The sequence below is a fragment of the Dendropsophus ebraccatus genome, chromosome 14 (assembly GCF_027789765.1).
Source record: "Dendropsophus ebraccatus isolate aDenEbr1 chromosome 14, aDenEbr1.pat, whole genome shotgun sequence".
Classification (NCBI taxonomy): Eukaryota; Metazoa; Chordata; class Amphibia; order Anura; family Hylidae; genus Dendropsophus; species Dendropsophus ebraccatus.
Genome location: NC_091467.1, coordinates 5,606,814 through 5,619,775, shown reverse-complemented (window position 1 = coordinate 5,619,775; position 12,962 = coordinate 5,606,814). Strand labels below are relative to the sequence as shown.

Here is a 12,962-nt window from a genome sequence, read left to right as displayed (position 1 = left end):
CGCCCCCCCCCCCCCCGACCACTAAACGGTCAAGTGAAGTCATCACTACATAACCGCTAGCTGTGGTCAGGAGTGCTTGCAGTTAAAGGGACATTTGCAAAACCCAGGAGACCAGCAGGGCCACCCGGTGCTACAAATGATGACGACTCAGGGGGCCCAGTGTATTGCAGGAGCAGGCCATGGGGTCCCCTGATGCGGCGGGCCCCATAGCAGCCGCTATGGCTGCTATAGTGGTAGTTACGCCCCTGATGGCGGATATATTCAACCGCATAAAGTGTCGGGTATTTAACGGCGGTCCCAAGAGCTAACAAAATACAGAAACTGCTTACATTTATCAAGCGGTATTATGTGCAGTGCATTCTGGACTCCCTATTCTCAGGATTGATGGGGGGCCCTGTGGTTAGACCCCCCCCCCCCCCACGATCAACCATCAACTACAGAAGATCTGTGAGGTAATAAAGATAGCGACGTCCTGTGTTATGTGCCGACACTTAGACCTTGTATCATTCCGCATGCCCATAACATTGTCACGTAGAAGCCTATAGGTGATCGCTCCCCTCCCCCTCCCTGAATAACACATCACAATGCACACTTACCGTAAGAAAACCATTAATTGTCTCAAGTTCACAGGCCCCCGCCATGGTACACAGACACGTATCATTCAGTGCATTTCAAGGGACGACCCAAAGCTAAGCGGTTTATCAGCAGTACCCACACCTGGACTTTCATTCTCTTTACAAGAGACAGCTCAGCTTTTTAGGTGGTGAGATGAGGGAGGCCTTGTTTTACCTTTCAGGAACAGTGTGGATCATCTTTAGCAGGCAGACTGTCTCAGCGTGCAGGTATTACAGCCCAGGATTTCACCCCGTCCATAGCACATGCTAGGCCCTGCCCCACATCATGTGTTCTGTCCTATTTGTTACTAAAGACAGATATTTTTTTTCTGACAACAAGCAGTGGACAACTCCTCCCCCACCAAATGTTTTATGTTAGAGCAGTGTGTCCATTAACTGCATTGCCAAACCACTGTCTGCTTGGTAAATGGTGTGTGATCCGCGTCCATCGGTGTGTTCCTGTAGGCTGCAATACTGGACACCACTATATATCTCCCTGTATTAGGAGGTCCTGGTAGGCAATATTCCTCCCTGTATAATCATAACCTTCTAATGTCAGCGCCTGATGACTCTACCGACTCCATTGTGTATTATAATGTGCAGCTGGTGTGGAGAGACCATTGTAGGTGACAGGGTTAACTAAGCTTCACCTGGCTGATGACCTCAGGTGGTGGTCACTGTCCTCACACTGGCCCTGACGTCCTGGATTGGATCCTGAAGGTGTCTGCTCTACTTCTGACCCTCCTGTCAATACCATTTGCTGACCCCAGGGTGATGGGGGTCACAAACCATTGTGTATCTCATGGGTGACAAACTAAGGCCCTCTGTTTGACAACTACAATTCCCATCATTGCCTGGACAGTGAAAGCTTTAGTATCTATACAATCTACACAGCCACCGGTGAGCCTGAACATTCTCAATGTTCACATTAGGATTCTATACTCAAAGGAGTTGTCTGGGATAAAACAACATATGCACAGGGTCCCATCCTGCTCAGGTTGAGAACGGAGCTGGAAGCCGCTGTCTCTAGTCCGTGTAGCGGCAGCAATACTATAAACAGGAATAGGAGGCTGCAGTACACTGACACATCCACTATGGTAGAGAGTGTTGGCTTGATTGAACAGCGGAAAAAGTTAGGTTTGATCAAACTCGAACCTAGTCGGACCTTCCGCATTTGATTCCTGATGCCTTCCCGGTCTGTGTGGAAGGAGAAGACATCCCGAGGACTGCCTGGAATTCAACCTAGGTAATAGGCTGTATCCCGGAATTCCAGGTGGTTCCCGGGCTGTCTCCTCCTTCCGCACGGACCGGGAAGGCATCAGAAATCAAATGCGGAAGGTCCGGCTAGGTTTGAGTTCAATTGAACCTAGCTTTTTCCGCTGTTCGATCAAGCCTAGTAGAGAGTAACAGAGTCTGGAGGGAGAGGACAGAGGAGAAAGAAGTCTGAAGAAATCTGTTCTCTCCTCAAACCTTCTGTCCCCTTCCTGCAGATTCCTCTGCAGAGGGAGGAGGAGAGAACAGGAGTCTACAGGAGGGAGAGGGAGTATAGAGGGACAGCAGTCTAGAAGGACAAGAGTCCAGTGCAGTGTTTCTAAATCCAAGCCCTCAGGGCCACCAGCAGTCAGGTTTTGAGGATTTCCTTAGCATTTCACAGGTGGTATACAGTGCCTTGTGAAAGTATTTAGCCCCTTGAACCTTTTGCCACATTTCAGGCTTCACCAAAAAAAATTATTTTATATATATATATATATATATATATATATATATATATACTTTAAGAATAAACAAATGAGATACAGTCATGAAGTGGAACGAAATTCATTAGATCTTTTCAGTTAACTCTGTAGTGGCATCAGCCATCTTCTTCGGAGTGTCCTGCTGGGGGAGCGGCATATCAACCAGCGGACAAGCTCATCAGAAGGGCCAGCTCTGTCCTTGGGAGCCCCCTGGAACCGGTGCAGGTGGTGGGGGAGCAAAGGATTTTGTCAGTGGTCAGCTCCATACTGGAGAATGACTCCCATCCTATGTACGAGACCTTGATAACACTGGGCAGTACTATCAGTGACCGATTAATTCACCCAAAGTGCGAGAAGGATCGATATCGGAAGTTCTTTTCTTCCTGCAGCGGTTAGGCTGTACCACCAACACCGACCTATGAAAAGAACTAAAATTGTCTAATGTTTCTATTGTATCTTTTTTACCTTTTCTTCTCTTTGTCTACTTTAATCGTAATGCCTTTACTTTACCTTTTTAGCTTTTTGTATGTGTAATATCTATGCTGCTGTAACACACTGAATTTCCCCATGGTGGGACTATTAAAGGGTTATCTTAATTTGGTAAAGGAGTAGTCCGGTGAAAATATGTATTATTGTACTTTATAAGTATTGTATTGCGCGTGCGCGCCCCCCCCCCCCCAGAAAAAAAAAAAAAAGTTATACTAATCACCATTATACACTTATTACGGGAGATGCTTATAAAGTGCTTTTTCCCTTACTACTGCATCAAGGCTTCACTTCCTGGATAACATGGTGATGTCACAACCCGACTCCCAGAGCTGTGTGGGCTGTGGCTGCTGGAGAGGATGATGGCAGGGGGATGCTCAGTGTCTCTCCAGTGCCCTGTATCCCTCTGCCATCATCCTCTCCAGCAGCCACAACCCGCACAGCTCTGGGAGTCAGGTCGTGACATCACCATGTTATCCAGGAAGTGACATCACCATGTTATCCAGGAAGTGACATCACCATGTTATCCAGGAAGTGAAGCCTTGATGCACTTACTTGGTGATTTGTGTATATATTTTTTTTGGGGGGGGGGGCCGGGGGGGCGCTCACAATACTTAATAAAAATTTCCACCAGATTTCTCCTTTAAAAAGTTTAACCCCTAGGCGACCCTGCACATAACTTTGCATCCAGGGCCGCCTTCAGAGCGGGTCGCACTTGAACCGCCACGGTCCTGGGTGCCGCATGTAGCTTAAGACCGCGGGTATTAGCGGGCACGGTCCGATCGCCGTGCCCACTAAAGGTAATCGGATGCAGCTGTCAAAGATGACAGCTGCATCCGATTACCTGATGCAGCCATTCCCTGGTGTCTAGTGGGGTGAATCGCTCCTCTGGGACGTTGTACCAGAGGAGCGATCCACACGTCTGGCTCGGGCCGGGGTCTGCGCCATAGTGGCGCTGATCCGGGCTCGGCACTCGGGCTCTATACAGCATAGATCTCAATGAGAGATCAGAGTGCTTATACTAGAAGTCCCCCAGGGGGAATAACCCTAACCCCAGGGGGGCTTCTAGTATAAGTGTAAAAGTAAAAAAATAAAAAATACCTCCCCTAATAAAAGTGTGGATCACCCCCCTTTTCCCATGTTATGAATAATAATAAATAAGCAAACATGTTTGGTATCGCTGCGTGCATAATCGCCCGAATTATTAATCACATTCCTGATGTCGTGCGGTAATCGGCGTAAGCGCAAAAAAAAACAAAAGTGCAAAATTGCACATTTATGGTGGCATCAAATCCAGAAAAATTTTAATAAAAAGCGATCAAAAAGTCGCATATGCGCAATCAAGGTACCGATAGAAAGAACACATCATGCCGCAAAAAATGACACCTGACACAGCCCCATAGACCAAAGGATAAAAGCGCTATAAGCCTGGGAATGGAGCGGTTTTAAGGAACATATATTTGTTAACAATGGTTTGAATTTTTTACAAGCCATCAGATACAAGAAAAGTTATACATGTTATATATCATTGTAATCGTAACAACTTGTCAGTTTTACCCCAGGGCGAACGGCGTAAAAAAAATAACCCCTAAATAAAAGAATTAGTACAATTAGTGGCGGAAAAAATGAGGGCTCATGTGGGTTTCTAGCTAAAAAAAAAAAATGCAAGTGCTATGGCCTTTTAAGCACAAGGAGGAAAAAACAAAAACACAAAAATTTTAATTGGCCCGGTCCTCTAAGGGTTAAAACTTGGGCGTGCAATATCATTCGGCCCCTTTCCTTTCAGTGCAGCAAACTCCCTCCAGAAGTTCAGTGAGGATTTCTGAATGATCCAATGTTGCCCTAAATGACTGATGATGATAAATAGAATCCACTTTGTGTAATCAAGTCTCCATATAACTGCACCTGCTCTGCAGCAGCCGAAAGCATCCGAGTGCCGATCTCACTGATCTTTGCTGTATAACTATACAGCAAAGATCTCAATAAGAGATCTGAGTGCATATACTAGAAGTCCCCCAGGGGGAATAACCCTAACCCCAGGGGGCTTCTAGTATATGTATAAAAGGGATGTTATTAGTAAAAAGCCCCCTCCCCTAATAAAAGTCTGAATCACCCCCCTTTTCCCAGGTTATAAATAAAAATAAACAAATAAACATGTTTGCTACCGCCGCATCCGTAATCGCCCGAACTATTTATCACATTCCTGATCTCGCACGGTAAATGGCATAAGCGCAAAAAAATCCCAAAGTGCAAAATTGTGCATTTTTGGTCGCATCAAATCCAGAAAAATTGTAATAAAAAGCAATCAAAAAGTCGCATATGCGCAATCAAGATACCGATAGAAAGTAAACATCATGGCGCAAAAAATGACACCTCCCACAGCCCCATAGACCAAAGGATAAAAGCGCTATAAGCCTGGGAATGGGGCGAATTTAAGTGACATATATTTGTTAACAATGGTTTTTCAAGTGATTTTCAACCTTTTTTGAGCCGCGGCACACTTTTTATAATTAAAAAATCCCGGGGCACACCACCAACCAAAATGGCACAAAATGACACTAAAACAGTACATATTATACATATAGGTAATAATATAGATTCTAAATGTATTTATACTCACTCAGTGTAAAACCTGGGCCTGTTTCCTTCTCTCCCCCCTGTGCTTCTCTCCTGTGCTTCTCTCCACCCTGCTCCTCTCCGCTGTTTCTCTCCCTGCCTCTCCCCCCTGCTTCTCTCCCCCATCCCCATGTTTCTCTCCTCCATCCCCAGGTTTCTCTCCCCCATGCTTCTCTCCCTGTCTCTCCCCCCCTGTTTCTCCCCCATCCCCAGGTCTCCCCCCCCCCCCCCCCCCCGTTTCTCCCCCATGCTTCTCTCCCCCATCCCCAGGTTTCTCTCCCCCATTGTTTTCTCCTGTTTCTCTCCCCCCCCCCCCCTTCCTCCTCACCTCCTCCGAGATGGTCGCCACTGCTGTCCGCCTCACCTACTCGGCCGCCTGTAGCGCCTGGACGTGCTCCTCCAATCAGCGGAGACCGGGAGCGTGGTGCGCTGCGGCAGGCCAGAGCGCACACGTTGATTGGATGCCTGCATCACGGCCTGCCGCAGCGCACCACACTCCCGGTCTCCACTGATTGGATAGGAGGAGCACGTCCGGGCGCTACAGGCGGCCAGTAGGTGAGGCGGACAGCAGCAGCGGGGCGATCTGCAGGGGCACCAGAGTTGGGGAACTTTCCCCGCGGCACACCCGACCTTATTTCGCGGCACACTGGTTGAAAATCACTGCTCTAAGGGTTAAAGTTTGCCACAAGCCACCTGGGATACACCAAACGTGAAAGAAGGGGCTCTGGTCAGATGAAACCAGGCGTAAAAGCAACACAGCTCATCACCATCCCCACTGTCAGACATGGTGGTGGCAGCATCAGGGTTTGGGCCTGCTTTTCTTTAACAGGGACAGGGAAAATGGACAGAGCCAAATACAGGACCATTCTGGAAGAAAACCTGTTGGAGTCTGCAAAAGACCTGACACTGGGACAGAGATTTATCTTCCAACAAGACAATGATCTAAAACATAAAGCAAAATCTACAATGGAATGGTTGACAAATAAACATATCCAGGTGTTAAAATGGGCAAGTCAAAGTCCAGATCTGAATCCAATCGAGAATCTGTGGGAAGAGCTGAAAACTACTGCTCACAACCGCTCTCCATCCAACCTCACTGAGCTCCAGCTGTTTTCCAAGAAAGAATGGGCAAGAATGTCAGTCTCTCGAGGTGCAAAACTGATATAGAAAACTGCTTGCTTGGGGTCTCTATCTGTTAATGAAGTAGTTTGGTGCACTGGAGGCAGGTCAAGTGCCCCAATATCTTCTCCCCTGGGTGACATGCGAGACCTTGACCTGGCTCATCACCTAGGGGAGGAGATACCACTCGGGCCACCTCCAGTGCACCAAACTACTTCCTTAGCATATATAGAAAACGCACCAGATCTCAGGAACTGGGGTGTCAGTTTGAACAATGGGATAATGTCTGTGAATCTGTGTGGCGGTGCCAACCAGGTGCAATGAAGATACAGTATTTAGTGCTTGTAGCGGTACATTCGATTTAATACTGTTCCTTCTGAGAGTTTTCTATAATTCTGGACGGGAGTGAGATTTGTATAGTGGCCACTGCAATTGTTTAAGGTTTTTGTTAAGGCCCTTCTACACGGGCTGATTATCGGCATTAAGCATTCCTAGATAATCGCCTTGTGTAGACGTTACAGCATTCAGCTGAGAAATGTAAAGACACCCAATTGGCGTTAAAATGAGACGTGGGCGAGTGCACTGAATGGTAATGGCTGCGTGAACGATACTATGATCATTTGTGTGGCTCCGATTGGTTGCTATGTGCAACAAACAATTGTATTCCAAAAGTGCCCTCCATCAACGTAGACCTGTCCTACAAGACAGGTCAGCACAACTGACAGATCTAGATTAGGTCAGGACAATTGTTCAGCTTCTGGATGTGAATGAAACCGTTTCCATTCAATGATAACAAGCAGAGGTTTTATATGTGGTGATGACACCTGACTGTGTGCAGCGTCGTGAGGATTACCCCAATACACCACAGTGTTAGAGCATAGTACGTGTGGACAAGTATCTGTAACAGAGTGGGTGACCATCACTGCCCATTGAGGCCTCTTAACAATCTGACTACATGGGGTTTGTTTGTAGTCTGTAACCATGGAGACACAGTTCTGCCTTTTATAAACAAGACTACAGACATCTGTTTTCGTAACTGGTTTCAACTATTAACATTGCCTTTAAATAAACGACAACACAACCAGCTGGTAATCAGATGTATTTTACAGCTTCCTGCCGAGATTGGTTACAAATCACGTGACTGGTAAATGTTACGATCTAATGTAACATCAATAGTGGACGCAGGAAAAAAAAAAAAAAAAAGACCACCGCTGCCGATATTCCCAAAATGTAAACATTCCTCCTTTTTTTTTTTTTTTTTTTTAATTAAATGCCTTTTATCCAGGACAACATTCTGCTTTACATAGAAAAACCAGAGGCGGCCACAGGAGGCGCACTGCAGACGCATGCAGCAACAGCTGGAACCAGAACTAATGTACAAGACGCACCGCTCCCACCCAGTAAGAATTAAATAGGATCCATGTGTGACCCCGGCCACCGCGACCCACAGGGAAAAGGACAAATATATGAGACAAGTCCATAAATTAGACAAAAAAAAAAAAAAAAATCAGCTATTTTACTCCTCTGTCCATTAAGTTCGGGTCATAGAGTAATGGGGGGAGGCGGAGTGGCCTCGTCCAGCCTGGAACAAGTCTCTTGTGCTTATAAATAGTCCGGGTAGGTGCAAGGTTCCAGGCAGCTCCAGCGCTCAGGGCATCAGCAGCCCCTGGACCTTGTGATGGACATCCACAGTCAGCTGAGCCCAGAGGGGGGCGCTACAAGTACTCCAGCTCCAGGGCGTGTCGTAAGGCCTCTAGGTCAGCATGGCAGGAGATCCGCCAGAATGGCATATTGTGCTGCAGGAGAGAGAACAAAGGTAAGAAACAAGATGGAGGCAGCTCAGCTCTGGGATCAGTGGTGAACACGTGACTTATAGGCCGGGGTTCCTAGGCCAATTTATCAAATGTGCTCTTGGAGTATGATACAGAAATTACGCAGATTTTTGTGCACAACTGGGTGGTTTGTCATAACGGCCTACGAGAACATAGCCACAGCCCTGAAGCCAAGACCAGAGAAGGATCATAAAAAAATGAGATGAGTGGAGTGTGAGTATAATGGCACCTGATTCCTGTACACATCAATCCCTGCAGCCGCCTCTTGGGTTACCAGTATAAAGAGTGAGAAGTGGCAGACGCAACTGGACAAGAGACTACACTATGGGAAAGTAATCTGGGGAGTGGACTGGTGGTGGTGGTGTACTGGAGGACCGATCGGGAAGGGGGGTTAGGAACGAATTGTTGTAGCTGCAGATTTATCATCCTTAGCTGCGGTGTCTGCAGTTTAGTGGATTTTGCGAAGCTGCGGACACGCACACTGGTCCTGATTTACTGCCATTGACCAATCCCAGCTCAGCATGTATGATGTGGGATGGGTATAATCCGTGGCACTTCTGCTAGAGCAGCCTCGCAGTTGCCATCTATATTTGCTTCCTCCTCTGTGGATCTGTGCAGACATTTGGTTTTTTTGTCCGGCTCGATCTGTGTCTCCATCTTTTTGGGGGCTCTTACTCCATTTACTACAACAAGCTCTCCACGATGACCTCTTCCCTATAAGCTGTGGTCGGGGTCCCTGTCCCTCCTGACTGGGGGTCCGCCACAGCAGCTGCTCCTGTCTAGAGAGCTTTAGCTAGAAGCGGTTGTTATCAGGGGATTTGCTGGAGGAAATTACTCTGGAAACTTGTGGAAATGTACAGACAGGAGCGGCTGATGTTGGGGGGTTTGTTACCTTCTTTGCTGCTTGCTCCTCCTCCACGCCATCTCCAATTACGACATAAACGGCTTTCCTCCCAAACCGCTGCATTATCCTCTCGAAGCAGCACTCTTTCCCTATACAGACAGACACCATCATCTAGGAAGAACTCTGACATCTAATCCCCTCACTGTTACGCATTATATTACAGGGGACCCCCGACATCTAATCCCATCACTGCTATGCATATTACAGGGGGACCCCCAAAATCTGATCCCGTAACTGCTACGCATCATTTTACAGGATGCCCCCCAATATCTAATCCAGTCACTGCTACACATATTACAGGAGGACCTGCGACACTACACAATGTGACCGCTCTCCCCGGGGACTCCCCACGGATGGGACCTACCCGTCTTGGTTGCACTGTAGATATTTTCAATCGGGAAGACTGTGCCCAGCCCATAGAGCAGGACCTTGGCGATGGCCGGAATCAGCTGGGTCGTGGTCACCAACACGTTCACACAATTCGGCCTGAACATGGAAACAAATAGAACAATTATTTGTGTGAGAAGGATGAGGGGTCACTAGAGGGGAGACCCGAATTATTAGGGCTGTATTACATGACCCGATATCCTGGGTAAGGTGTACAGAGCCTATTATGTAGCTTGATTATAGTGCAAGGTAATATATAGTTAGTGATGTCCGTGCAGCCCTTGCTCCGGTGTTCTTCTAGTCTCTCCCTGCGCTCCCCACAGCCGCCAGTGAACCAGTCTGTGAAGTGACAGGCTGCTCAGCCAATCATGGGACGAGACAGAGCTGTGGCCAATGATTGGTTGAGCGCCCTGTCACCTCAGAGACTGGTTCAGCAGTGACTGCAGGGAGTGTGGAATATTATAGCTCTATCATTTTTATCATCAGCAATTACACAGTGAACAAAGATTTTTAAACTCGCTGAAAAAAGACAATGATCAGCTGATCGGCTCCTTGACTGATGGTTGTCCTGATTACACAGAGCGCTATCTGCCTGATCCTGGCCCCTCACCTGAGGAAATGGCCGGCTCTCTATTCTCTCACCTGGAATGTATGAGGTTCAGAGCCTTCAGCGCCTGCGTCAGCCACAGATCAGTCAGCGCCTCCATCTCTGCCCGTAACTGCAGCCACGTCTCCTGCTTAGGGGCCCCGATCAGGCCTGAGGAGATGACAGCCATCAGTGTCCTGCAGCAAACAGCCTGGTACCCCAAGTGTCAGTGTGTCACCCTGTAGCCAAATTGTCGCTATCCTGTACCCCAAGTATCAATATCCTGTACCCCAAGTGTTAGCGTGTCTTCATGCTGTACCCTAAGTGTCACTATGCATGTCATTATGCTGTACCCCAAGGCGGTGGGAACACAGACCCCATAAAAGCAATTTAGGAGGTAATTCATGGCCATTAACCCCCCCTCCCTCGGGTTGACGTCACCTTCTTACGAGTGGCTGATGTCAGAATTGTTCTTTACAAGAAATCAGAAAATTGCATTTTTGGCTCAAAGTTTAATGTCATTTTGGGAGAAGTAGAAAGGAGTCCGCGCCGCCACAAGGTCGTAAACTGCACGAAGCCCCATAAACAATGATTACATCAAAAGAGCACAACAGAAGCGGCATAATAGGAGCCCCCCCAGTGCCAGCTCTGATCTCTGTGATTGCCCCCCCAAAGTGCCGGCTCTGACCTCTGATAACCCCCTCCAGTGCCAACTCTGAACTCTGTGCTTGCCCCCAGTGCCACCTCTGACCTTTATGAACACCCCTCCAGAGCCAGCTCTGACCTCTGTGATTGTCCCAGTGCCAGCTCTGACCTCTGTGATCGCCTCCAGTGCCAGCTCTGACCTCTGTGATCGCCTCCAGTGCCAGCTCTGACCTCTGATCACCTCTCCAGTGCCAGCTCGAAACCTCTGTGATTGCCCCCCCCAGTACCAGCTCTGACCTCTCAGATTGCCCCTCCCAGTGCCAGCTCTGACCTCTGATGACCCCCCCCCCCCCCGAGTGCCAGCCCTGACTTCTGCAATTGCCCCCATGCGCCAGCTCTGACCTCTGTGACCGCCCCCCCCCAGTGCCAGCTCTGACCTCTGTGACCGCCCCCCCCCAGTGCCAGCTCTGACCTCTGTGACCGCCCCCCCCCCAGTGCCAGCTCTGACCTCTGTAGTCGCCCCCCCCCCCCTCAGTACCAGCTTTGACCTCTGTGATCGACACCCTGCCCCCCCCCCTCACCAGCTCTGATCTCTGTGATCGCTTACAGCTTTATGGGGTCTCACTATGGGGCTAGTGACACAACCATCCCCCTAGGACACCCACCTCCCACGTTGTTCTTGTAGGTGCCGTACATCTCCTTCACTCGTCTGTAGCGGAACGCCAATTTTCTCATCCAGTCGACGCCCCCGTGGACTCCAGATCCCAGACAGAGATTTGCTCCTGCGGCCGAGCTGTGAAAACCATCTGCTGCAAAGTTGTATGTGCTGTGAGGGGGTGAGAGCAGAGGAGGGGGGTCAGTGCTGCCGAGACTATCATTCCCATCATCTATTCCATTACTATGGCGGGGGAGGGGGTCTGCGTCCTCTTACCTCAGGTCCTGCCCGTTGTCATCTGAGGAGACATCATCAATGTGGATCTGGTCACATTCCTGCAAACAAGACAAAAACCTAAGTATAAAGACAAAAAAACCCGAAAAACACAAATACCTAGAGAAACTGTGCAGGAGGAGCGTGTGCGGGCCCCTGGAGCGTGTGCGGGCCCCTGGAGCGTGTGCGGGCCCCTGGAGCGTGTGCGGGCCCCTGGAGCGTGTGGGGGCCCCTCCAGCTCCATGAGGTAACGGGGGAGGTATGGACCTGGATCTGCTTTCCTCATCACACCAGCAGCGCTCACACATCCGGATAATAAAACACTGACACATGTGGGGAGACGCTACCTCATATCCACCGCCTAGACATGGGCGGACATGAGAATACTCCCATCATCCATCTCTGGACGCAACTACTGAACATTCACAGACAGCAAGCAGAGATGCAGCATATGCAGCAAGCCATCCCCGTCACATGAACAGAACTGCGCCATAAGAAACCGGAACACAGCAACCAATCCTGAGAGCCGACTAGGACGGTGTCCACCGGGTGGCGCTGTTCTTCTGGAATTCAATCACACACGGATTCTTATTGAATTTCGCTGCTCACAGCTGTTTGTTTGAGAAGCGCGAACTCCCTGCGGATCCGATCATCGCTGCAATCACATTAGAGGTGGAACACGCCGGGGCATTAACTACTTCTATGCCAGGACGACGACAGAAGCGTAACTGCTGGATCCAGAACATGTGACTCAGGGAGAAGAGAAACACGCCAAGGGCCACATCCAAAAATGGGGCCCCAGGGAGAGGAGAGACACACTGGGGGCCACATCCAAAACAGAGGATACAGGGAGAAACAAAACGGGGCCACATCCAAAAATGGGGCCCCAGGGAGAGGAGAGACACACTGGGGGCCACATCCAAAACAGAGGATACAGGGAGAGACAAAACGGGGCCACATCCAGAACATAGGAACCAGGCAGAGGAGACACACACCGGGGGGCCACATCCAAAACAGAGGATACAGGGAGAGACACATCGAGGGCCACATCCAGAACAGGGGCCCCAGGGGGAGGAGACAGCCGCCAGTGACTAAACCTCCTTCATGTA

General features: G+C 49.1%; 1 protein-coding gene across 6 annotated transcripts in view; it reads right to left on the bottom strand.

The window, feature by feature from the left end:
- Positions 1-7,663: 7,663 nt before the first annotated feature.
- The window catches only part of EYA2 (EYA transcriptional coactivator and phosphatase 2), a 107,518-nt gene continuing 102,219 nt past the window's right edge, over positions 7,664-12,962 (bottom strand). For all 6 annotated transcript variants that reach the window (XM_069952398.1, XM_069952397.1, XM_069952393.1 and 3 more), the window contains 6 exons: positions 11,857-11,915; positions 11,591-11,751; positions 10,337-10,451; positions 9,672-9,793; positions 9,296-9,396; positions 7,664-8,367 (listed from right to left, as the gene is read on the bottom strand). In XM_069952398.1, the coding sequence (XP_069808499.1) occupies positions 8,287-8,367; positions 9,296-9,396; positions 9,672-9,793; positions 10,337-10,451; positions 11,591-11,751; positions 11,857-11,915 (639 nt within the window). In that variant the 3' untranslated portion in view covers positions 7,664-8,286. The remainder of the gene's footprint in view (positions 8,368-9,295; positions 9,397-9,671; positions 9,794-10,336; positions 10,452-11,590; positions 11,752-11,856; positions 11,916-12,962) is intronic.